At 41.2% G+C, this 27,894-nt stretch overlaps 1 protein-coding gene across 2 annotated transcripts; it reads right to left on the reverse strand.

Moving 5' to 3' along the window:
* On the reverse strand, positions 1-27,849 carry VPS26A (VPS26 retromer complex component A). 2 transcript variants are annotated; one of them, XM_084751967.1, is made up of 9 exons: positions 27,715-27,849; positions 22,387-22,536; positions 12,582-12,657; positions 11,445-11,601; positions 10,483-10,647; positions 7,414-7,520; positions 5,958-6,026; positions 3,540-3,682; positions 1-1,554 (listed from the first exon to the last, which is right to left on the reverse strand). In XM_084751967.1, the coding sequence occupies exons 1-9, from the start codon at positions 27,715-27,717 to the stop codon at positions 1,441-1,443; spliced, it is 984 nt and encodes a 327-aa protein (XP_084608093.1). In that variant the 5' UTR covers positions 27,718-27,849; the 3' UTR covers positions 1-1,440. The 2 variants fall into 2 exon arrangements, with proteins under 2 accessions (XP_084608093.1, XP_084608092.1); XM_084751966.1 differs by lacking the exon at positions 27,715-27,849 and adding an exon at positions 27,440-27,654.
* Between the last annotated feature and the right edge of the window lie 45 nt (positions 27,850-27,894).

The raw sequence follows: 27,894 nt of genomic DNA on the forward strand, positions 1-27,894 counted from the left end.
TTTCTGTTTCAAATTATTTATTATATATCATAGTTGCACAACTTGAGGCTGGTTAAATACAATTGGTTTTCAAAATCTCTGAATATTTCCTAGAACATGCAAGTGACCATGAAAATATTTGGCATCTTGAAAATTTGAAACTCTGAACAGGCACTTACATGAAGGAAAACATGGCCATCTTAGAAATCCACATTTACAGTAGCTGCTCCAGGACATGGAACGTGGAACCTTTGGCCAGGGCTGGTTGCTGGCCATTTTATCAAAGTGCCATCATAGTAAAATAGGGTTAAAGAAACATAACTGTGCTGTTCAGCTTCCTCAGAAAGTAAGGTTAACTGAGATGTATTAAGAATAATGGAACAATAAAACCAATGGCCCATGAGTGAACATAGCTCCCACACAGCAGGCTCTGTCCTGCCCCCGTATTCCACAGTAGTGTGTCTGTGCTCAGATGACTGCAGCCTTCTTTAGAGACACTGAACAACTGATTTGAACTTAGTGTTTTGTTTTTTTTTTTTAAATAGACTAGGTGAAATCTGAACGTGAGTGTGAACTAGCCAACACTCCAGCTAACAAGACCAGGATCTGGACACTGCAGATGCTTCACAGGTCCTCCTGAGCCCACGCATTCCCACGTGAATACAAGCATTCACATGGGGAAAGTCTTTAAATTAAAGTATATATACATGTTTCAAAGTATTTATGGGAAGTGATCCAGGTTTAACGACGTGTCAACTCACATTGTAGAGCCTACATGGTGATGCAGAAAGTAATAGTGTGGGAAGAGGGCCACAATAACATGCCATGTAATCCCTTGGGTGAAAAAACCTAATATACCTCAGAGACCCCAAAGATGAAAATTCATGAGGCTGTGAAATGGTAGATCAGAAGCACCTACCATGCAACACCAGCTTGGTTTCTGATACACATGTAAAAACAAACACAATTCTCAAAAATACTGAGGAGCCACACCTTAAAACTTTGCAGGACATAAGGGCTGCCCAGGTCTTCTCATTTTACTTGAACAAAAATATTTAATTTTTTTGCACATAGAGAATAAGAGGTAATCATTAGCATGAAAAAAAAGAGAGAAAGCTTTTCAACATTTTGCATAAAGAAAGCAAAATTACAAATACCAGCCGACTCACACAAAAATCCTTAATGTTTATGCTGATGCATCTGAGTGCTTATCAGTGTGCAGTACAAAAGAAAACAAAAAAGGCAGCATAAGAATTCTCCAGTGTTTCCAAGAAAGCACGGTTTAAAATGTATATACACAAAGACCTTTAATCATACTGTAAAATAAACGCAGCACTTAGGCTAAGGAAGACTAGCAGACACGGAGTCAGACTCTGCCCACGCTGCGACCAACCATCTTCAATCTGCTGGGTGTCACCTCTTGGCTCCAGTTCCTGCTCTGGCCACCCTGTCCTGTTTGGCTTACATCTCAGGCTGTTCTGCAGATGCCTGTGATTCTGGAGATTCAAATCGCTGGTGAAAATTCGTCCTCTGTTTTCTCAGTTTTTCAGGGGCTTTTCTCCACAGGATGATCTCCTAGGGGAGATGCAGATAGAAATGGAGTTTTCTGTTACATCTTAGATTTTTACCATGAAAATATTGGCTGCAAATTCAACTTTGAGCTGTAAAGCAATTTCAATTCCTCCATACTCCAACTTTCCCTCTACCTGCAATCATGTTCAACACCACCAAAAATCTAACCTAGCACCAAGTCCTAGCTGCTACTGCTTAAAAAAATGCCCCAAGTCTGGGGATCCACTGCCTCTATCCAAGGTCATGGCTGTAGAGCACTGAACCTAATTCCTGGGAATCAGCTTTTGTTGTAATATCCATTTCTAATTCATCCTTCTTATCACTGCCATGTTTCTTGTACATATTTGCTCATTTCGTGTGTGTTTGTGTGTGCACTCGTGTGACACAGCATACATGTGAGGCTAAAGGACAACCTCTGGGAGTTGGTTTTCTCTTTCTACCTTGTGGGTTCTGGGCAATGAAATCAGGTCTTCTGGTTTGGCAGCAAGCACCTTTACTCAATGTGCCATCTCACTGGACCCCACGTTATTGTTTATAAACATTACTTGTGTTGCTTTTTGATAGTTCCCAGCCCCTCTAGGATACATCTCCAAACATGTGAGGCCCGCCATGCCTCATGCTATTTTACAGAATCTACCTCCCTTTCCTCCCTAAATGCTTTTCCCAAACTGAGTTATTCTCTGCTCTGATGCACACCAAAAAACTTGCCTTACCTCTGCACCAATGCCACCTTCCAATTCCTGTGGTGCTATCTACCTAAACTGTATCCTAACCAGTTAATCCCAAATCTCTCCTAAATTCCTGCTTCAGGTCATAACTACCTGGGCTTTTTGCTTGTTTGTTTAGATTTATTTATTTTATCTGTGTGTGAGTGTTTGGCCTACATGTATGTATGTGCATTATGTGTGTATCTGGTGTCTAAGGAGGCTGTATGAGCCACACTCTGGCTGCTAGGAACCAAACCTCAGTTCTCTGTCAGCACAAGTGCCACTTCTCCAGCGCCTTATTTAGTTCTTATGAGATCTTGCTGCATAGTTCAGGCTAGTCTCCCAGTCTGCGCTTCTCCTGACTCATGGGGGCTTCTGCCGAGCTAGCACAAGATGACTTCTAACCTGACTATAGAACACTCGATTGATGCTCTTATTGATCCACTTCACACTGCGGAAGACCATTCTACCCCAGTCTGACTCACGATGCCCCAAAAGCTATTTAATTCACAAATGATACAAGGCTTTGTATTTAAAAAAAAAAAAAAAGGTTTTGTATTATACTTAAGAAAAGGTATCAGAACTGGGTATTCTAAAAGAGATACTTATTATTAAGGATAAAATGACAACCTCAAAAAAATCTATCAACTATAGATATTAGAATAATTGATAGTTGGGCACAGGGACTGAGGTGGTTAGGGACACACTAATGGAGCACGTAAGTGTTAGGAAGGAATCTACATTTGGTAACAGAAACACACTCAAGACACTCTTAAATGCTGGTGATACATGTTATGGTAGAAGAACAAAATATTCAAGGCCTTCCTGGGATACAGAGTAAAAATAAGGCCAGTCTGGGCAACTTAGTAAGGCCTCTCTCAATCAGAAGAAAAAAAAAGTGTAAGGGTAGGGTGCAGGGCTTACCTAGTATGCCCAAGGGCCCAGGTTCCATCCCAGAAACACCAAAACAAAAAACAAGGAACAAAAGGTATGATATAAAACACACCTGAAAAACTAATCACAGTGGTGATAAAGTTTTTGTTGGCTTATAGCCATTCTCTATTTTTTACTCTGATACCATAAACAGCAGATGTTTTTATTCTCTTAAACAAAAAACTGTTTAGGAGAAAAATAAAAGGGCTGACAAAGTACAACTCATCTCTAGTCATGTGGAATGGCTGGAAAGCTCTCTTAGAAAGCCTACTTCTGTAGCGAACCTCACTTGCTAAGCACAATAAGCTTTAGAAAAGGGAATGCTCTCTAGGTGTTGTCACATCTTACCTGCTGCTTGAAGTACCTTCTGTCTTCCTCATCAACAAGCACGAGGTTCAGAAAGTACCTTACTGAAAACTTCTTGTTCACGTCTCTCATTGTGGGAGTTGGGTCATACCCTGCTAAGAATAGTCTTATCGGAATAGATTCTCCTGGAAGAAAAGCAATTTCCATTTAATTCTCAAGTAATTAAATATAATCATATAAAACTTAGGACTAGGAACTCATGGGCACAGTTCTTTGGTTTCACCTAAGATGCAGCACCTGAGATAAGCAGTGTCTAGTCTGTCACTGGGGCATCAGGGGACAGATGACTCCTTCTAGTGGGATAGGTCTACTCCCTTGTGACACTACCAGATGCCAGCAGCAGATAGCACAAAATTTCTTAGGACAATGTTAAATGTCTCTCAGGGAGTTGACCCTAGTTGAGAACCACTGTCCTAGAGCAACCTGGATCAAGCCAGAAATCCTTCAATTGTGAGACTTAGCCACTGTTTCAAGTTCCTCATCTGTGAAATGGACAATAATGATGACACTCATGAGCGAGGCATGGTGGTGTACACCTTTAATCCCAGCACTCAGGAGGCAGAGGCAGGGGGATCACTGTGAGTTCAAGGCCAGCCTGGTCTACAAAGCAAATTCAGGACAGCCAAGATAACATAAGAAACCCTGTTTCAAAATAAAATAAAGGTGTGTACTACCACCAGCCAATCTTTGTTAAGTTTAGTTTAGTTTGTTTTTCAAGGCAGGATTTCTCTGTGTAGCCTTAGCTGTCCTTGGGACTAGTTTTGTAGACTAGGCTGGCCTCCGGCTCACAAAGATCCACCTGCCTCTGCCTCCTGAGTGTTGGGACTAAAGGAGTGAGCCACCAACCTTACAAAGGCATTTTTGCAATTAAGATTTTCTCTGCCAGGCATGGTGGCCTATCTACAAAGTGAGTCCAGGACAGCCAAAGCTACACAGAGAAATCCTGTCTCAGGGAGCAGGAAGGGAGATTTTTCTCTTCCCAGATATATGTAGGTTTGTATCAAGTTGACAAAACCAACCAGAATCCTGGTTTTATTGGCCTACACCCTAAAGATTACAAAGTAATGTAAACAGGTCATGGTGGTACATGCCGCCATAAAATTCAATGACTCCTTGGGCAACTTAGTAAGACTCTGTCTCAAAAATAAAGGGGCTAGTGAGACGATGATTTAGCAGGTAAAGGCACCGACTGGGCAACATGACAAACTAAGTTCCATCCTGGACCCCAGGTAAAAGGAGGGAAAGCCTGACAGCTGTCCTCTGACCTCCACAGGTAGCCATGGCAAAAGGGCCTGCACTGAAACGCACATATAATAATAATGAAAGTGAAAAAAATTTAAAATACATAGCCCAGTGATACAGTGCTTACCTATCATTCGTGAGGGTCTTAGGTTTAAACTCTAGCATTGAAAGAAAAAAAAGTATAAGTTTTTGTTTTTGTTTGGTTTTTTGTTTTGCTGGTTTTAGCTTTATTGTGTTTTGTTTGTTTGAGACAGGATCTTTCTATATAGCCCGACTATCCCAAGATCTCTACGTAGACCATGCTGGCCTCGAATTCACAAAGATCACCTGCTACTGGATCCTGAGTGATGGAACTAAAGGTGTATGTCAAAAAATTAATTCATTCATTAAAAATTAAAACAACTATGCACGGCCATTATACATCTTAAGGATTCGCACTTCCACACTAAATGGACAGTGAAGTTCAGCGGCCATGAACACTGCCGCCCACACCTACAAGAGCAGTGGCTCAGCGCTGCCGTCCACACCTACAAGAGCAGTGGCTCAGCGCTGCCGCCCACACCTACAAGAGCAGTGGCTCAGCGCTGCCGCCCACACCTACAAGAGCAGTGGCTCAGCGCTGCCGCCCACACCTACAAGAGCAGTGGCTCAGCGCCGTCCAGAGGCTGAGCAGGTAAAGACACTGCCACCAAGCTGAGGACATGGTGCATGCACGGCACTGCAAACACATACCCCTCCCCCTACAAAAATAAGTAACATATGAAAGATTTTTAGGAGCTGGATCAATGGTTTAAAAACACTGCCTGCTCTCCCAGAGGATCCAGGTTTGACTCCCAGCACCCACACAGCAGCTCACAAGGGTCTATAACTCCAGCTCCAAGGGATCTTCCGGCCTCTGCAGATACAAGGCATGTATATGGTGTGTACATACATGCAAACAAAACATCCATACACATAAAAAGTAAATTTGAAATTTTATTTAAGCAAATGAAGCCAGGTGTACATACCTGTAATCTCAGTACCTAGGAGGCAGAGGCAGGAGGATCACCACCAGTTAATTCAAGGACAACCTGGTTGACAGAGAAAGTTACAGGGCCAGCCAGGGATGTACAGTAAGGCTTATATCAAAGAGAAAATAAAAGAATGAAATTGATTTACCTTTTACTGGTGCGCCATCCATTATTTCATACTTCGCGATTGTTTCTGTTTCTGTTGTGGTGCTGGGCCCTAGTGTAACAATAGAAATGACATTGATCTGAATATTCCTAGAAGTAAAATCTCTGTCCTGTTTTCAGCTAGATCATTTCAGTGCTGCCTTAGGCTCTGCTGGCCATTCCTTTCCAATGTTTCTTCTACTCTTAAACGCGTCACTCAACTGTGTGCCTCAGTCTCCCCCCAGGTACATGCAGCTCAGAGTCAGCCTCACATGGCTCCTGCCATCATTTCTATATATGCTAAAAGAGAAAGTAGCAACACACACCACATGATGGTTTTCTCTGAAATTTCCAAAGTATCTTCCCATAGAGTTAATTTTAACATAAAGAAAATGTCAAGCATACAAAACTTTGGGATTAGCTCCCTAGGACATTTTAACTCAGAAATCTATGAAATGAAGGCAACTGTAAGATGGCTACGGGTGCAGTTCAGCAGTGTAGCATTCACCAGGCCCATTATTGTTGTTGCTTTGTTTTGTTTTGTTTTGTTGAGACTGGATCTGGCTATGATCCTTTTTTTCAGTCTCCTTATAGTCTGTGCACTTTGAAACTGAAGCAAGAGAAGTTAAAAGCCAATACCTTGTCTTTAAAAGAAAAGAAAATCAGATGTTTATAAGTACCTATTACAAAATTACTTTAAGAATCAAGTTGGAGCTGCACATGGTAGCACACGCCTTTAATCCCAGCACTCGGGAGGCAGAGGCAGGAGGATCTCTGTGACTTTGAGGCCAGCTTGGTCTACAGAATGAGTTCCACAACAGCCAGGATTACAAGAGAAACCCTGTCTCAAAAAATAAAAATAAATAAATAAAATAATCAAGTTGGAACCGGGCATGGTGGTGCACACCTTTAATCCTAGCACTTGGGCTAGAGAGATGGCTTAGAGGTTAAGAGCACTGTCTGTTCTTCCAAAGGTCCTCAGTTTAATTCCCAGCAACCATATACTGGCTCACAGCCATCTATAATGAGATCTGGTGCCTTCTTCTGGTGTACAGACACAAATATGGGCAGAATACTTACTGTACAAATAATAAGTAAAAACTAAAAATCCTAGTGCTCAGATAGGCAGAGGCAGGTGGATTGTTGTTAGCCTGAGGCCAGCCTGGTCTACAAAGGGAGTCCAGGGTTACACAGAGAAACTCTATCTCGAAAAACAAAACAAAACAAGAAGAATCAAGTTAGTCTCAATGCCTGGGTTCAAGTGATGCTCTGACTTCAGCCTACAGGGGCTTGCCCCTATATTCAGCTCAAGGTTCTTTTAAAGCATTGATTAAAGTAAATTATTAAATAACAAAGCTAATATACAAGGTGGATTCCAAATTTATCTTAACTTTCTAAGATTTCTAAATTTTCAACTAACAAGGAATTTTAATTTTAATTAAAACTTTTCTTCAACTTACCAATTCCTGTGATCTCTTTCTTGATCAGTTGTAACTCCATGTGTTGTATTTTTATTCTTACTAATAAGAAGTAAATTTTTCCAACAATCACATCCTTTAAGTGATACCTATTTGGAAAGAATGTCCACACTAATTATCGGTTTCAAAAAAAATTTGAGAAACTCAAAAAAGGTAACAGACAACCTCAAGGAAAATAACTATCTCAAAATACCATTGAGACTATTCATATTCTTCAGTGTCTTTTCTAAAACGGTATTAATCAGTTCATTATGCAAATATAAAATCAAACTTTTATATGACTATCAAATATACCTGAGGGACTGATTAGCACAATTATCTCACTTTAAAAGTTCATTTTCAGAGCACTCCAACACTTAACTGACTAGGAAATTAAGATCCTATGCTTGACGTTATTTAACAGAATACTAATATGTTTTTAACACTAAAGCACCTACCTAAGAGCTCAGCATTATTAGTGTTATATGGGCTGGACAGTGCGGCTAACCAAAAAGAAAGAGATCAAGGGGTTACACTTAGGGGCTAAGTTTGTTGTGTTGTATTTAGTAATTAAACCATGAAATCATGAAGCAATGAACTTGAGAATCCCTACTCTACTCGGGAGTACTTTTGGCTTCTTCCCAGAACTAGATATTAACACAGGAACCCATGCACTAATTAAGACAGAAATATGAAGGAAGGCTTCAGTGACAGCTTTTTAGTTTCCACACTGCCTGATATTTTTTTCTATTTCTTTTTTTTAATATAGAACGTTTCATCCTTGCGCAGGGGCCATGCTAATCTTCTCTGTATCCGTCCAATTTTAGTATATGTGCTGCCGAAGCAAGCACACTGCCTGATAATTTTACAGACAGTTTCAAATGACCACTTTAGTGATGCAAAGCTGGGAGTGACAGCTAATTTTTAAAAAAATCACCTAATCAAAGAGGATAAACAGCACAACTGCTTCCTTAACAAATAAACTTTAAGCCAGGGGGTTGTGGCACACACCTTTGATCTCAGCACTGGGAAGCAGGACAGGCATATTTCTGTAGTTCAAGGCCAGCCTAGTTTACAGAGCTAGTTCCAGGATAGCCAGCACTACACAATAAAACCCTATTTAAAAAACCAAACCAAAGCAAACAACCAAAAAAAAAAAAAAACCCCACAAATAAACTTTAAAGAAAAAGATGGGAAGGCTGGAGAGGTGGTTCAGAGGTTAAGAGTACTGACTACTCTTCCAAAGGTTCTAAATTCAATTCCCAGCAACCACATGGTGGCTCACAACCATCTATAATGAGATCTGGTGCCCTCTTCTGGCATGCAGGCACAACACTGTATACATAATACAAAATAAATAAATCTTTTTTTAAAAAGATGGGAAGATGGGCATGGTGACGCACAGAAGGCAGAGGCAAGTGGATCTCAAGAGTTCAAGAACAACCTGAATTACAGAGTGACAGGAAAAATCAAAAAAAAAAAAAAAAAACAAGCTGGGTGTGGGAGCACAGGCCTTTAATCCCAGCACTCAGGAGGCAGAGGCAGGCAAATCAACAAGAGTTCAAGGCCAGCCTGGTCTACAAAGCGAGTCCAGGATAGCCAGAGCTATACAGAGAAACCATGTTTCAAAAAACAAAAGAAAACAAACAAAAACAAGCAAATACAGTATATTGTAGAATATCCTTGTTTGGATGATGATTTGAACAAATCATGTATGTTTATAAGACAAGTAGGAAACTGGTCATGGTAGCACATTCCTTAAATCCCAGCACTTGCGAAGCAGAAATAAGTAGATTTCTGTGAGTTCTAGGTCAGCCTGGTCTATAAAATGTGTTCCAGGACAGGAAGGGTTATATATAAAAGAGAGGGGAGAGGGGAGAGGGGAGAGGGGAGAGGGGAGAGGGGAGAGAGAGAGAGAGAGAGAGAGAGAGAGAGAGAGAGAGAGAGAGAGAGAGAGAGAGAGAGAGAGAGAGAGAAATATATCTATGGGAAATGCAGAACTTTGTATGGCTAAAACACATCCAGACCATATGTTAGTAACTACTAGCTGGGCACAGTGGTGCACAACTGTAATCCCAGCACTCAGAGAGACAGGTAGATTTCTCAGAATTCCAGGCCAGCCTGGTCTACAAAGTGAGTCCAGGACAACTACAGAGAAACCTTGTCTCAAAAACAAAAACAACAACAAAGAAAGTAACTCCTATGGCACTGACTATGGTAGTTACATGCCTAAAAACCCAGCTGAAATAGGAGCACCATGAGTTCCAGGCCAGCCTGGACTATATAGCAAACTTTTGTCCCAGAAATAAAAATTAAAAACAAACTATTGGGGGGGGGGGGCAATACATACATATATATAAAGATTTCTTCTATTGCTCACTATATTATTCATGTACCTTGGCATCTTCACATCTTTAACATCTTCCATAACACAATTTTAATTTGTTGTTGTTGTTGTTGTTATTTCTGAGACAGGGTTTTTCTGCGTAGCCCTGGCTGGCCTTGAACTCACAGAGATCCACCTGCCTCTGCCTCCTGAGTGCTGAGATTAAAGGCATGCACCACCACACTCGGCCATAATACAATTTTAAAAGGCATTTACAAGACTAGAAGTACAAGACCAGAAGTACAAGATCAAGCATTCTGAAAAAGAGGCAGATGGATTTCTATGAGTATAAGGCCAGCCTTGTACTGGTCTATGTGGTGAGCTCTAGGACAGCCAGGGCTACATAGTAAGACCCTGTCTCAAAAACCCAGCAGCACCAGCACCACCACTAACAAAAAGGCACTATACAATAAATAAGAGACGTTTTCTAAAAGTACAATATATAAGAGCATCTATACCATACCTTTCTGCCGCTGAGAAGACACACAAGACATTAATAGTGGCTTGGTGGTAAGGATAGGAAGTATGGCACAGTTTTCCCTTTCATGTTTACATACTTTAAATCTTCAGCAATGCACATGTATCTCTTCAGTGCTCAGAAAACAAGCCTGCAATCTTTATTGCTCTGCACTGTCTGTCAGGTACTCTGGTCACAAGGATGCAAAAGTGACCCCTTGGGTACTTACTTTGACTTATTATATTCAAACTCTATGTGCAGACAATCTTCAATGCCCACTTCCATTTTAATAGAGTTGTTGACTTCAGGATAGGTAGCGAGCTGGTGAACAATAAGATCGTATTCTTTCACTAAGTCTGTCAGTCTTCTCACAATTGTCACTTTAAGAAAATACCTACAAAGTTAATGAGAAGACGAGGTGAACCGCCTATGTTAAATTCAGCAGGTACTTTAATAGGTAAATGTAAACCAACTCAGCTTTCTCCTTGCTGGGACTCCCAAGTGTCAACTTACTCCACTAGTTTACACATAAAGAATTCTAATTTGGGGGTGCTTTGGTACTAGGGAGTGAATCCCAGGCCCCTGCAAGCTAAGCATGTCCTCTACCTACACTACACTTCTGGCTCTTGGCCTGCAGCTGGTCTTGGAGGCAGCCAGGGTCTCCTGCATAGAGCCTTACAGGAAAGAACACAAGACTGAGAATTAGAAAGTGGGATGCTGGGTCAGTGAGATGGGAAAAAGGAGGAACCAACTGTAGCCGTCCTCCAACCTCCATGTGTGCACACAGTGGCATGCAGGTGCCCACACACAAAATGAAAAGAGAAGCAAAGGTTACAAAAAAACTGGAATTCTACTTCAGTTCTGCTTGTGTAGCCCTGACCACTAAGCCTCTGGGTTATTATCTCTTAAACAAATGCTGAATGAAACTCATTAGGGAACTAAAGATTTGAAGTAACTAATAATGATACTTCAAACAAGGGAATTATCAAACAGAAATGTCTCTGAATCTATAATGTTAACAGCCATGACTATGTCAAATCATTATCAGTCAAATGAAACAAGGTAAGTAACAGAATATTTAAATTTTAATTCTTCCATTGCAGAATTGTAATTATAAGTTTATATAAGACACTGGCAGGAGCATGGGTTTCTGGTTTTGATTCTGTGATAGTTTCTGAAGCACATCCATACCTCAGGCGGACATTGGCACCGATGTATGACTCATATGGCTTTTCAACTTGCATAAATTCAAAATCATAACTTCTGCTCTGAGTCAGTTCTCCAGGTAAGGCTAGCTCTTTCACTAGGTTCACAAATTCATGAGTATTACTCTTGTCATTGAAAAGTTCTAAGAAATGTAAAACAGCAAAAAGACCAATTATATTTAATATCCAATTCAATAAAACCCAAGCTTTTATTGCCTAAAGTAATTTACCAAAAAAATTAGTTAAATATACTTTTACTTTAATAATCTAGAGCTTGATCTCAATGTTATTCTCTCATTACATCTCCTTGGACATGATAACCTCCAGCCTGGCACAGTGACAACCTGACGGCAATGTCCTCCTTCCTTTCACGTAGCTGTACTTCCTAAATGAAGCTGGCACACCCCAGTAGTTATTGGAGCACTTCCCTTTAAGAATAATTCTGTTGTGTTTTGTTAGATAAATATATTACTTTCATAAACTACAATGCAAAAAAGAATAAAACCAACTACGAGTTAATTAGATATGTAAATATCCACCGTTCCAGCTTTGATACTTTAAAAACATACAGTAACAATTAGCTGGATTTTAAACCTAGCTATGGAGAGTCTGAGTAAGACACACTTTCTTTCTTGACTCTTCAACACCAAAAGATGTATATGTAGTTTTGCTTTCTGCTAACTCAAGAGTGTCTCCAAAACTCCCACATGGAAATGTATACAATCTGACTTAAGAGAAAATTATCCTTTCCCTTTTACGTGAATTTCTGTTCAGGAGGGAGTCGGCTATAGGTAGACACTAGCTCAGGAGACAAATGACATGGGAAATTAGAAAATGAAGATGGAGGTGGAGGTGGTGACTGTGAGTGAGGTGATGAGTAACGAGGCAGATGGGAGACAATATGACCATCTTTCAAGGCTGGCGGTTTACATGACTTCTCAGAGTCTAAGCACACAGGCAGAATGAGCCACATGTCACTGAGTACAACTGAGATGCCTGGTTTACTACACTTCATCCTCTTCTATTACACATAATCGTAAAGCTCAGCTCTAATTCAATTATTTAACTGCCAAATCCAACCCTCTTCAGTCAAAGGAAAAAGTAATACTATTTTAAAACTCACCAATTTGACCTACAAATTCAATTCTAATTCCTTGATGCTCTAGCCTCTTTCCAGGCTGCTTAAAGGCTAGGTTTACCTGCCAAGACATGAAATTGTAAGAGATGTTAACAGTCCTTTGAGTGCGCCTACCAGATTCCTCCCAGATGAGTGTAATCTGTAAGTCCTTGAGGCATTCATTCTTGAGGTGTGAAAGGCAGTGACCTTACTGCACCCGGAAGGGCAACTCACAGGCAGCCACTAAGGAACCCATTACTTGCACAAACAAAGCATTCACTTTATTAAGAAGGATCCTCTCATAGATAAAGAAATATTAAAAAGCCCAAAAACAGAGAAACTCTCCAACCACTCATATGTATTTTCTGGCCAGATAATGAAGCAGATCTAAGACTAATACCGTCTTAATGTGAAACAACCACTAACTTCGAGAATTAACCTAAAAGAGAATTTTCAGGTTTTTATAACCAAGAAATGCTGGCTCTAAACTCTAGCCTTAAAATCAATGCTCATTTAACCAGATACAATGGCTCATCTCTGAAATCCAGCAGCTGGAAGGCTAAAACCGGATGATGGTGAGTTTGAAGCCAGCCAAGGCTACATAATGAGTTTGATTGAGGCCAGTATAAGACCCAGCATCAACAAACAAACAAAAAAGTTAAAGCAACACTTACTACCCTAAGCTTATAATTCATGCTAAAATGCTTTGAGATTTAAATTAATTCTAGGTATGACTGTTTTGCATGAGCCCATTTATTCCTATCTCAGCACTAAGAATTGAGCCTAGGGCCTTGTTCTTGCTAAGCAAACGTTCTTCCACTGAGCTAACTCTCCAGTCCTGTCATACTTTTTGAATTGCATCATCTCAAATCCTTAGATCAATGTACCTGCCAAGTGAAAATACTGAACTTATAAACTTTTGTTTATTCTTAAGACAGGGCCTCTAACCCAGGCTGGCCTCCAGCTTTCTATACAGCTGAGGATGACAGTGAACTTCTGATTCTCCTGCCTCTATTGCCACGTACTGGGACTCCACCACGGCCCATTTACGTGGTGCTGTGGACTGAAACACCCAAAGCTTTGTGCATGCGAGCACTCTACCAACTGAGCTTCAAATATCTTCAGCCCTTTAAACTTAGAACAAAAAAATTTGTTTGAGACAGGGTTTCCCTGTGTAACAGCCTTGGCTGTCCTAGACTCACTTTGTAGACCAGGCTGATCTCTAACTCACAGAGATCCACCTGCCTCTGCCTCCCGAGTGCTAGGATTAAAGGCATGTGCCACCATGCCCAGCTAAATCTTTTTTGTTTCTTTCTTTCTTTCTTTTTAGTTTTTCAAGACACGGCTTCTCTATGTAGCCTTGGCTGTCTTGGACTCACTTCATAATTAGGCTGGCCTTGAACTCACAGATCCTCCTGCCTCTGCCTCCCTTGACTCTAGTGTTGGGATTACAGGTGTGCAGCACTGTACCTGGCTTAAATTTAGAAATTTAATCTCAAAAAAGAAAGAATATGCAACCTATCAACTGTAGAACTTTCAATCTTTTCTATATTAAAAAAATATGCTAGCCAGGCAGCGGTGGCACATGCATTTAATCTCAGTACTTGGGAGGCAGAGGCAAAAGGAGCTGTGAGTTCAAGGCCAGCCTAGTCTACAAAGGGAGTTTCAGGACAGCCAGACCTACACAGAGAAAGCCTGTCTCTTAAAAAATTTTTTTCTAAATGAGAGGGAGAGAGAGACAGAAAGAGAGAATGAATTTATAAGGTGGGCAAACAGATACTTCTTGGCCTAAATCTAACAGGAGAGAGGTGCAAAACAGAGGAGTCTTGCTGTGGACTGTAGGACACTGTCACCTACCCTGGTGGTACCATTAGTTGGATCTGGGGCAGCAGGGTATTCTGGGAAGAATCACTTGACAGAGGCACAACAACCTGTGGCTTGAATAACTCTGTGGGGAGAAACGTGGGGGCTGTTGTGCTAGCTGGCCACCACCACAGCCCACATCTGCTCTGCCCATGCAGTGGCCGCTGTGGAGATGAGACGCTCGATCGAGCCCACACTTATCTCAACATCTGAATCCTCCTGCCTCAGCCTCTGGATTGCAAATATAAACCACAACCAGATCCTCTTTGTAGTGTCCAAGCTCTGTTTTGGATTTTATAATAAGCAAATAATCCTGTCAAAAGCCAGAAAACATAATTTCTCACTTTTCCATAATAGTCTACATTCACTCTGGAAAAAAAAAAAAAAGAAAAATAATTTTTAAAGACAAAGATTTAAATAAGCTTCACAGTCCAGGTGGTGGTAGCACACACTTTTAATCCCAGCATTCAGGAGAAAAAGGCAGGCAGATCTCTGAGTTTGAGGCCAGCCTGGCCAACAGGGTGAGTAAATAAGCTTCACATACACCAAAAATGTCAGGTTCATGCCAGGTATGGTAGCAGCCATCTTCAATTTCAGAACTGGAGAGGCTGAGACAATTCAAGCCTATCATGGATTACATAACAAGTTCTAGGCCACCCTACACTACAAATACACACTGTCTCAAAAGTAAGTAAATTAAAACAAAACAAAACTAAACTGTTTGGGACTGGGGTAGGTTTAAACTAATTACAATTAAAGTTTTTAAGAATACTGGTCAATAATGACCCTTAATTTTGTTTTGTCTGATATTTCTACAATTCCACTCTGCATGTATTTTAGCAAGACTATAGAAATGAAGTTGTGTTTTTCTCAGTGTAGGACTAGGGTTAGGAAGCATATAATGTATGCTTTTGTTTGTTTGAGAAAGTCTCTCGTGTAGCCCAGGCTGGTCTTCAGCATCTTTAAATCCAAGGATGACGTCACTCTTCTCTAACCCTCAGGTACTGGTGTCACAAGACAGTGTTGCCACTCCTATTACATCAGCTTGTTTCAACATTAGTACAGCTAATTCCAATCACTCAGTTAAAGCCATTTATCCAACTTATCTATTTTTTGCTTGTTTTTTGTTTTTATTTCGAGACAGGGTCTCACTATGTAGCTCTAGGTATCCTAGAACTCATTATGTAGACCAGGCTTGAACTCACAGATATCCATCTTCATCTGCCTCCCAAGTGCCAGGATTAAAGGTGTATGCCACTATAGCCCAATTTTTTGTTTTTCTTTTGGTTTTTCAAGACAGGCTGTCCTGGACTCACTATGTAAACCAGTCTGGCCTAGAACTCACAGAGATCTGCCTGCCTCTGCCTAGTGAGTGCTGGGATTAAAGGTGTGTGCCACCATGCCTGACTAGAATAAAACTTGAAGTTGATAACTTCCCCTTTATGACAAATAAGGATTTTCCGTAGAAACAGGTGAGGCGGGTATATAGGGAATACAGGTCTATTTACACAACATTCACTCAAACCAATAAAGCAACCAGGTCAATGTATTTTACTATCATCAAGCATCAAGTCCTTGTCTAAACATAAAATAGTAAAAAAAAATGCCCTATAAACGCAGGCTAGAACCAATACTTGTAATAATGTCACTTTGAAACAATTGCCAATGATATTAATTATGTATTTTTTTACACCCTGCCCTCTAATTATAATTGTTTTATCTTGATGAAATCTAACAAGGTCTCAATTTCTCCTTCTATGATAGAACTCATTGTTACAGAACCAACAATTTGGACAATAGTATCTAACTGCTTAACAGGAATTGTTTTTAAGCTGGGTGTAGTAGTACACACCCTTTTAAGCTCAACATTTGTGAAGCAAAGGCAGGTGGATCTCTGAGTTCAAGGTCAGCCTGGTCTACATAACGAGTTCCAGGGCAGGCTGGGCTACATAGACACTCTGTTTAAAAAATTAATAACTAATACTAATAGTTTTTACATGTACAACTAGTGCAAAAGGAAAAACCATTCTCTTTTAAGGTTGCTATCTGAAACCTCACAAATAAAGGAGAATGATCTCCTTGGTTCAGTCTTTATTTCGTGTCCTTCTTTATAAATTTGGCATACAAGGTACAGAACAGAACATAAAAGAAATTAAGTTGGCTGGGTGCAGTGATGCACACCTATAATCCCAGCATATGGGGAGGCAGAGACAGGCAGATCTGTGAGCTCCAGGCCAGCCTGGTCTCCAAATCAAGTCCAGGACAACCAAGGCTACACAGAGAAACCTTGTCTCAGAAAAACCAAAAAAAGAAAAAGAAAAAAACAAAGAAAGAAATTAAGCTATAGGCAAACAAGATTTTTGCATCAATTAAAAAACATTCTAATTTTTTTTAACAGAGAGTTTTAATTTTTAAAGGTATTTGCACAAGATCACCAAACCAATGCAACAGGGAAGCTATTCTCTTTTTGGTAAGTGGTGTTGGGGCAAATGGGTATTAACATTCAAAAGAACAACACTGAAAGACTACCTCACATCCAACAGAGATGTTCTCAAAATGGATAATGCCTAAGTAAGTACAACAAGACACAAATATAACTTCATGACCTTTACTTAGGCGGTGGTTTCTCAAAAGCTCAAGAAATAAAATTAAATTTAAAAATAGATAAACAAAACTTCATCAAAATTAATTTTTTTGTGCTGTAGAGACACCATCAGGCTCATGCCTTTAATCCCAGCTCAGGAGGCAGAGGCAGGCATATCTTTGTGAGTTCAAGGTCAGCCAAGGGAGTTCCAGGACAGGCAAGGCTGTTACACAGATAAATCCCGTTTCCAAAATAAACCCAAAAAATCAAAAAAACAAACAAAAAACTGGAAAGCTGACATGGCAATGCACACCTATAAACAAAATACTTAGGAGGTGGAGCCAAGAAGACCAGCAGCACAACGTCAGTCTCGGCTATCGAGACCTTGTCTTGAAAAAGAAAAGAACTTTAGAACCATGGGCTAACACTGTACACTAAGACGACATACTAAGAAAAACTACACCTGATCTGGGCACAGTGGCGCACACCTGTGATCCCAGCACCTGACAGGTGGAAGCAGGAGGATGAAAGTGAGTTCAAGGCCAGCCAGCGCTGTAATAGACTTTGTCTCAAAACAAATACAAGCGTCCCAAAGAATATGGAAAAATTAAGAGTTCTCATCAGTGCTGGGGAAAACAGAGTGCTGCAGCTGCTCAACAAACGCTGTCAGTTCCTCCAAAGGGAAGCAGGCTGGCTCCTAAGAATACAGCTGCAGGAGAGGGTAAGCCAGAGTCTCTGACTCATACTCTCCTTATACTGCATTATACTCAGGCTAGTCTTGAACTTTCAGCAATACTCCTACCTCAACCTTTTTAGTGCTGGGATTACAGATCTAAGGTACAACTAACTTGGAATATTTTTTACCACATGGATATGATATATTGGGAATAATATTCAGAATAAAATGTATTTCTTTTTCCTTCTTTTTTGTTTTTTCTGAGACAAAGTAGCCTTGTCTGTCCTGGACTCACTTTATAGACCAGGGTGGCCTCGAATTCATGGCAATCCACCTGCTTCTGCATGAGCCACCATGCCCAGCTTAGAATGGATTTCTAGCATTTGCTATTACAAGAGAGGATCCTGACAACATGCTCAATAATGCAGTCATAAAAGGACAAATGTTATGCAACTACTTACACAAAGTAGCTAGTGCAGGTGAAGCGGCAGGTAGCAGATTAAAGTTCACTGGGGAAAGAGCAGTGACTACTACTAGGATATAAAGTTTCTGTTAGGGTCATGTGAAAACTTAGATATATAGTGTGATTAAGATTAAAAACACAAGCTGGGCGTGATGGCGCACGCCTTTAATCCTAGCACTAAGGCAGAGGCAGGAGGATCTCTGTGAGTTCTAGGCCAGCCTGGTCTACAAAGCCAGTCTAGGACAGCCAAGATAACATAGAGAAACCCTGTCTCGAAAAACAAACAAACAAAAAGGATTTTAAAAACACAAGTAATGCCATTAGGCTGTGTGGTTAAAATGACAAATTAGGGTTGGCAAGACAATCCATTAAGTAAAGGCATGTGTCACCAATATTGCTGACCCGAGTTTGAGCCGTAGAACCTAACATGATGGAAGGAAAGAAGCAACTTTCACAAGTTGTCCTATGACCTCTGTACACATGCTGTGGCACGTACTCTCTCTCTCTACTCCACACAAATGTTAAAAAAAAAATTGAGCATGAAGGCTGGATGCCTGTAATCCCAGCACTCAGGAGGCAAGGGCAGGTGGATCTCTGTGAGTTGGAAGCCAGCCTTGGTCTACAAAGTGAGTCTAGGACAGCCAAGGCTACACAGAAGAAAAAAAAAAGAAAGAAAGAAAAATGCCTTTAAATCCTTGTTATCTATATTTTAAACAATATATCAATAACAACAAAAATTAAATAGGCAATTTTTTTCTGTTATAAGTCATAATAACAAACATAATAATTATTATTACTAACTTTACAATGAGTTACTAATCTAAAGACCATAAAAGACTTCAGAATATCTAGGAATAATATACTGATAAGCAAAACAAGTACCTTTTATAAAAGAGGACAAGAAGACATCTTTCTTGAATGGGGCTAAAATACTTTAACATTTAAAATATAGTTTAGGAGAATGAGGTATATATACTTGCTATGGGAGCCTTGAATAGATAGCTCAGTAAAAGGCACCACATACAAAGGCCACAGTGTGATTCCATGTATATGCAATGTTCGGAACAGGAAACAAAGGATCTCTGTAGATGAGGGATTTGCAGGTAGTGGACACTGTTTCTTGGTCAAAGGAATAAATGTTCTGAAGTGAATGATGAGGGCTGCACAACTCTGCAAATACAGTAAACAGCAATGAACTAAGAGCCAATTTTATGGGGTATAAATTACAACTTAATTAGAATATTCAAAAGGAACGAAGAAGGAGGTTCATGCCACAGATATGCCATGAGAACAGTAGTGTGTGTCTTTAACTCCAGCACTTGGGAGGCAGAAGCAGGTGGATCACTGTGAGTTCAAGCCCAGCCTGGTATATAAAGCGAGTCCAGGACAGCCAGGGCTACACAGAGAAACCCTGTCTGGGGGGTGGGGGTGGGGGGAAGAAGGAGAAGAAGGAGAAGAAGGAGAAGAAGGAGAAGAAGGAGAAGAAGAAGAAGAAGAAGAAGAAGAAGAAGAAGAAGAAGAAGAAGAAGAAGCACCAGCAGCAGCAGCCGCTGCCAGAATAGACTTCATGACATGCTTTATGACAGAGGTGACATTATAGCACAATGAGAGAAAGGATGGCCTGAACTAAGGAACAGAACAGGGCATATATTATAAAAACTCTGGTGAAAGAAAACAGCTACAAGCCTAGCACGGTGGCATACGCCTGTAATCCCAGCACTTGGGAGGCAGATCTACAAAGTTGGTCCAGGACAGGCAAGGCTACACAGAGAAACCCTGTCTCAAATAAATAAATAAATAAATAAATAAATAAATAAAAATAAAATAAAGAAAGAAAGAAAACAGCTACAGTCCTGGCTGTAGCTAGAAAATGCCTACACTAGATGTGAATGAACAAAAAAGGAAACATCAAACAACTTCTAAGGAGAAGGCAGAAATTAAAAACAAAAAACAAACCCAAACCAACCTGGGCATGATGTCAGACACCTTTAATTCAAACACTCTGGAGGTAGAGGCAGAGGAAGGTAGATCTCTGAGTAGGAGGATAGCATGGTCTACACATGAGTTCCTGTCCAATAAAGTCTACATAGTGAGACCCTGTCAGAAATAAAAATAAAAATAAAGAAAACAACTCTACAACCAAATAAATAAAAATATGTTTTCCTCTTTTTTGTTGTTGTTGTTGTTGTTTTTTATTTTGTTTTTGGAGACAGGATTTCTGTGTGTAGCAGCTCTGGCTGTCCTGGAACTTGCTCTGTAGCACGGAGAGATCTGCCTGCCTCTGTCTCCCAAGTGCTGGGATTAAAGGCGTGTGCCACCACGCCCAGCTCAAAACAGTCTTTAGTAGGTGAATGGAAGAAATAAATATGCTGGTATCCATACAAAAGGCATATACACATTTTGAGACAGCCTTGTTCTGTAGCTCAGACTAGCCTGGAAATCACTATGTATGTAGCCTAGGATAGCCTCAAACTTGAAGCAACCCACCAAGCCTCTTCAGCATTCCAAATGCTGAGAAGTATAGACACAGGCCAGGGCCAGCACAAAAGAGAATTATTTAATGTTAAACACAAATGAGCTACCAACTCACAAAAAATTATTGAGGGACATCAAATAGACATAAAAACTAATCTAAAAAGGCTACAAAATGTATGATTCTAGTTACATGGCATTCTAGAAAAGGTAAAATCACAAGAGTAAAATGATCAGCAGTGGCCACAGGCTCTGGAGACTGGCATGAGCCCAGGTGCCAGGGAGGCATGAGCCCAGGTGCCGGGGAGGCATGAGCCCAGGTGAGGCAGATGGGACTCTGTAGGATGATTAAGGCATTCTGCATGATATTCAAAGGAAGGATACATAACACTGTGTAACTGTCAAAACCCATACAACATATAATATCACAGTGAACCCTAACTGAAACTATGAACCAGACTGGTTCATCACTTCTTTGCTTTGTTTTTTGTCTTAAGATAGGGTCTTATGTAGCCCAGGCTAGCCTTGAGCTCACTATGTAGCTGAAGATGACCCTAACCTCTTATCTCCTACCTCCACTACCCAAGCACTGGGAATACAGATGCATACCACCACACCTGGATTTGGTTCTTTTTTTTTTTTAATTTTTATTGTATATGAGTGCTTTATCTACACAAGAGGGCATCGGATCACATTATAGATGGTTGTGAGCCACCATGTGGTTTCTTGGAATTGAACTCAGGACCTCTGGAGGAGCAGGCAGTGCTCTTAACCACTGAGCCATCTCTCCAGCCCCATCATCATAATCATCATCATCATCATCATCATCATCATCATCATCATCATCACTATATACTTTTAAATCTACCGAACTAAACTGGGCCTAGTGGTTCATACATTCAATTCCAGAATTCAGAGGCTGATGCAGGAAGACTAAGTCACTGTAGTCTAAGATCAGCCTGAGTTATGACCCTACCTCAATATATAACAACAACAGGCAGATGTTAGACTGTTAAACTATCTATGAGGGCATGGTGAAGAGAAGGCAATATAAAGCACTTTGTATTTCACCCCCTTTTTCCCCTGAAAATATAGACCTGCTCTAAAACAACTAAGGGCTAGTTAGCCAGGCATGGTAGTGCATCCCTGCAATCCCAGTATTTCAGAGGTGGAGGCAGGAGGACCACCACAAGTTTAATACAGGGAGTCTGAGGCCACGATGGGCTATGTGAGACAAGAAGAAAGAAGGAGATGAAGAATTTTACAAACTACTGAGGAAAGAAAAAGCAAAAGAGGTGTGAATATTACAGAAGAAGGTATCTTAACTATATCTAGCCACACAGGCACATTCCAAAAGAGCTGAGGCCCTCCACCAGTATGAAGAAAGGGAGCAAATGAGACATAGTGACCACGCAGAAGAGCAAGCTACAAAGAGTCAGAAAGAACCCTTCCTATGCCACACCAGACAGCTACTCCACAGCTCTCCAACTCTGTATTAGTGAAAAACTCTACAAAGCTTAAGATACAGTCATCAGCAAAAAAAAATTTGTGAAATTCAAAGACCCTACCCCTAAAATCCTTCCATGGGAAGAATCTTCCATCACTGTTTTTAATCCATCAAATATTTTAGTTGACCTTCAGGGGGAAAAATGTATTTCCAATACAACCATTCAAATTTAGTTACAGCATAGACTATTTTGATAACTAATTCTAATGTTCTAAAATTAAGTAACTTTGACAAACAAAAGCTTACCTTTCCTGAAACAGATTCTCCATCATAGAAGAGATAGTGTTTTTCTACTTTGCCATCTTCAGTTTTCATCTCTGCCATTTTCCTCGTTTCCCCATCGTTAAGGGCAACATCGATCTCACAAATAGGACCAAAAAAGCCTCCAAGAAAACTCTGAAATAAAATTAAAATGCTTATGATTATCATGTTTAGACAGTCACTACATTTGAAATTCAAATTTAATTACTTTTAACGTAAAGCCAAGCAGATCACTAATCTATGAGTTAGCAATAATAAAAAAAAACTATCAGGTTCTACTTGGAACTGTACTGAGGGGCTTGCCTCACACACATGCATCCGATCTCTAGCACTGCTACAAATCAAAGCACCAGCCCGACTGAGCCCACAGAGTTAACCTGAGGTTCACGCTTACAAGTTGGGCCTCAATTTCTTACAACCAAGTTTGAAAAGCTTATTACACCCATACTAGGTGCTTCCAACAGAGAAAAATTTGCACAGTCCAAGCTGTCCCCCATCTTCCAGCTCCAGTGCCATCACAGTGGCTAATTACCATCAAATCTCTGCTCTATCAGGTCTGGACAGAATGTGTCATACCAGGTAATAAGACTTTTGAGTAAACTTGGCAGTAACATTAGAAGCCAATAAAATTCCAAATAAAGCCAATAAATATTTCCAAAGACAATATATAAGCACTGTAACTTCAGATAACTGCTTCCCTTTAGCAAAGCACACTAGCTGACAATGTAGCAATGAACAGTAAGCAGACACCACTGATGATTCTGACACTGACATACAGCTATGGAGTGATATGATCACCAACAGCAATGCTCTAGTTTTTAAATTTTAAAGATGGCGCCTGGAGAGATGGTTCAGCGGTTAAGAGCATCGCCTGCTCTTCCAAAGGACCCAGGTTCAATTCTCAGCACTCACATGGCAGCTCACAAATGTCTGTAACTCCAAGATCTGACACCAGCACATATAAATAAAATAAAATAAAATATAAAGATGACAGCTTCCTATCAAACTGGCCTATATCCTTTCTTATGTGTGTGCTCTTAGATGGAGTCCTTCTGTGTTGCTCTATTTGGTCTTTATCTAGGAAGCTCAAGCAGTCCTCGGACCTCAGCCTTCCAGGCAGTTAGACCCACAGGCACACCCCTCACACCAATGTCTAGATCCCTTCTTCCTACTCTGTCCTGCACAAACACCAAAGTGACTTTTTAAAAACGTTCATCTGATCATCATGTTAAATAAAATAATCTCAAAAAGACAAATACCACTAAATTCTAATATATAAAATATAGATTAACTACATGTGTACATATGCAAACACACACACACACACACACACACACACACACACACACACACACACACACACAATGCAAGCTGAGGGGAAGAACTTTGGAGGAGAGGAGGTGACCGGCAAGGAAGAGAGGGGAATGATAACAAAGCAGAGTTAGCAAGTTAAGTTAAATATAAGCAAAGTGCAAGGACACGTTTATATATAAATGTCATAATGGAGCTGGGCATGGTGGCACGTGCCTTTAATCCCAGCACTTGGGAGGCATAGGTAGGTGCATCTCTGTGAGTTCAAGACCAGCCTGATCTACAGAGAGAGTTCCAGGACAGCCAAGACTATGCAGAGAAACCTGTCTTGGAAAAAAAGAAATGCCATATGGGAGTAGGGAGAAGACCTGAGTTCAGATGCCCAGACCCATGTGAAAGAAAAAAAAAGATGACTGTGTGACTGCCTGTGTCCATACCACTAACACTGGGCACATATACACACTCGTCTGATCAAACCACTTCTTTTAAATACCCCAAAAGTCCGGAGAGCTTATAGACTGGAACTTCCTCAGACAGTAGTCTGGACCAGCGAGAGGGCTTGTTGGTGTGTGTACCTGGAGCAAGGCCTTATAACCTAAGATCAGTCCATAGGATCCATATGATGGAAGGAGAAAGCCAACACCCAGATATAATAACCTTAATGATGGAAGTAACGACGTGTACATAAGTTCAGTAGGTTTGCCATCTCCCCCTTGTCCCACAGTCAGGCAAAGTACTGTGACCTGACTCGTTCACCCTCTGATGACTGACTCATCTCTGAAAGGGCTTTACCTAACACCCGAATGCAAACTGGACTCTCCAAGCTTTGGTCTCACAGACTGAGGAAGTATGCGTCTCTCTCTCTCTCTGAGCTGTGCACTCTGAAGACTTTTTCTTTTGTTCATCACTGAAAACAAGAGCCTAAAAGTAGTGTACAGTATTTTATACAAGGCTCTCAAATACCTGTGGAGTGCTAATCTTCAATATACACATACCACTCTAATAATATGAATTAAGTGACTACACACAAGAAAACGGACTGCAATCTGTAACTGTTGGTGGATCAGGGTCAGTCAGTGAGGTAGCAAAGTCTAGGTCTGGAACTCATTAAGCATCAGCTCTGTGCTGAGGACAGATAATGACAGTCAACAACCCAAGGAGCCACAGGTGGTGACACATGACCAAGCTGTTTTCACTGTTTCTATATTAGCAGAGACAGTGTCTTTTTCCCTCTTCTATAAATCTCTTTTATACTTATATCTTTATTTGTAATGTATAAATATTTTTCCTGCCTGTATGTCTGTTTGTCATGTGTGCGCCTGGACCCTGTATTAGATCCTCTGAAACAGAAGTCACAGGTGGCTGTAAGCCACTGGGTGAGTGCTGGGAATTGAATCCAGGTCCTCTGTAAGAGCAGCCAGTGCTCTGAACTGTTGAGCTAATTTCAATAAGAAAACTTGTAATTAGTTAAATATTTAGAAAAGAGCGACTGATAGACAGGTGATCTGCATAAACCACACCCAGCTGCTGTTCTGCTTTCATCAGGCAGTGAGGACTGAACATGGGCCTATGCTTGAATTCTACCAATGAGTTGTAATACCCTCTCCGCCCACCTTTCCCCCAGCTTGAGACTGTGTCTAATTTGCCCAGGCTGACCTTAAATTTGCAATCTCTCTTGTCTCAACTCCCAAGCAACACTCAACACTGTGCCCCATGTCCTGGTTACCTGTTACCTCTCATACACCAAGTCTTAAAAGTCAAAACCTCTAAAAACAGTACATTTTGAGACAGTGTATTTCCTCCAATTACACAATAATTATATGTGTGTGCAGCTCAAAACTGACTACCTGGCATTTGGTAATTATCCACTCTGTACAACTCACTGAGGCAGCAAAGGAGGAAGGTGATGGTAGAAAGAAAAACTGACAGGAGGGTGGAAAGGCAATATTCTAAAGTGGCTGACTATTTTAAACAGGGAAACGAAATCAGATACATTAAACAAGGGCAGGTGGCAGAGACAATAAGGAAGACTCCCCTTCCAACAGTGTCAACATTATTAGCTCATGTAGTTACAAAACAAAGGCAGAGAAATTAAAATTAATTTTCTCCGCTAACTGAATACTCCTCAAAGCTACTTAAAGGAAAATTAAGACCCAGGGACTATAAAAGTTGTTTTACATATAAAATGGAATATGGAAATTTTTTCTACATATATTTTTATAGCACACAGAATGATCTTTCCAATTTGAAATTTTGACATTTAGAGATGCAAATTAAATACTATTTTAACAAAATTAAATTGCCGCTAAAGCTGCCAAAACACACAAGTAGACACAGTTCTGCAATAACAGGCCAGAGGATGGCTTAGTGATTAAGAGCACTGGCTGCTCTTCCAGAGGATCCAGGGTTAGATTCCAAGTAGCCACACGACAGCTCACAACTGTCTGTAATCACAGTTCCAGGGGGCCTGAGGCCTTCTTGAGACCCCCCTCAAGCACCCAACAAGCACGTGGTGCCAAGACATACATTATTGAGCACCACCACCTAGCAAAATTACAGGTGGATACATAAAAATGTAACAAACTTTTGGGCCACCACTTAAGAAAATTAAGTCTGGTAGCCTTAAAGAAATGGAACTTGAGGGAAAGGAAAGAACATAGTCAAAATATGTATGAAAAAAAAGAAAGAGAGAAAGAAAAGAAATAGAGCTCAGGGAAACCAAGGCTTCCACAATGTATTCAGTGAGCCCACACACAATGAAACAGCAAATTCTCATACATACACGTGTGTCCACATCAAGGTCTCAAAGCTTTACAATTTCATTGGTTTGAACCAATGCCTTGAAAATAAAAGTAAATTACTCTTCAACAAAACTAGGTCTAATTACAAAAATGTAACCAAAAAGTATAAAATTATAAGCAACAAAAAAACGGTTCTCTAACACCCAAAGAATTCCTTCTTCGGTATTTATTGCGATTGTAACTCCCACCTTAAACTAATTTATCTAAACAAACGGTTAACTCTCCTTAGTCTATAAAGTGCAAGAGAGCAGGCAGTTTGCCTGTTTATCTGTGGCTGGGCTCACCCAAAATACATGTTTTTAAAAAACGCTCCCAGAATGAAATCCCGCCTCCCCCAACCTCTAGCGAACACGATTTCTGGTTTTAAGTTATTTAATGAACGCAACGTCCTAAAAATTGACCTGGCTAGCTTGGTCTAAGCTAAAAGTCTCAGGCGGTTTACTGAAGCTCGGAGATCAGGTAGTGTAAGGCTCTCGAGGTGTACATGCTAAATAACATGAGCCAAACACCCTCCTATCTAAAGAAGACTGCGGGCACATATAGTTAAACACTGCCGTGCCCAAAAGTGCTTTCCATTAAGTCTGGTTAAGTGCTCTAATTTTCATCCCTCCCTGGGCTCCCAAGACATTGCAACATCCCAAAGAGCTAAGTTGTAGAAACCACTTCGGGAAGGAAGTGAAACCAAGTGCTTAAATCGGTGTCTGGAGATAAATGAGGGTTCTCGGTTCCCACACCCTTTTCTCTTTCCCTCTCTCCTATTCTACAAGTGCCAAAAAGCCTCCACCCGGGTCATGAAATCGCACAACGTCCCCACACATCCAGCTTTAAGAAAATAAGCGGACTTTATCGAGCTCGGGGCGAGGAAGGTGAGCAGGTCTCGCCAGAGTCCGGAACTTAGGGTCTGGGCACCGGCTGTCCTCCGCTACCTTGGAAGGCGAGGCCGCGGGATTCCGGCTGGGCGGGCTGCGGGTGCCCAGCCACGGCCCCCACAGGCGGTCGAGGAAGGCGGGCAGAGGCTCTGACATGGTCCGGACAGTGCCGCCGGCCGCAGGTGCGCAGGCCAGGCCGGGACCGGGCAGCCGTCAGGCCTCACCGCTCCGCGCCCCTTCCCTGCAGCTCGGCGCCGCGCCCGCCGTTGGGCTCCAGCCGCGCGCACCGAGGCCCCGCGGGAGACGGCCCTCGCAGGCCGCCGCGCACTCACCATTGTCACCGCCTCCGGGTCCCCCACTTCACTCGGCTTTCCCTCGGGAGAACTCCCAGCCTGGGTTGCCTGCGCCCCGCCGCCCGTCACGTGACCGTAGGCCACCAGCCGCACGTGACCACCCCTTTTTTTTCCCTCTTTTCCCTCCCCCCCTCCCCCATGCTCCGGCCCCGCCCCTCG

Source organism: Acomys minous, assembly GCF_964271855.1.
Source record: "Acomys minous genome assembly, chromosome: 13".
NCBI lineage: Eukaryota > Metazoa > Chordata > Mammalia > Rodentia > Muridae > Acomys > Acomys minous.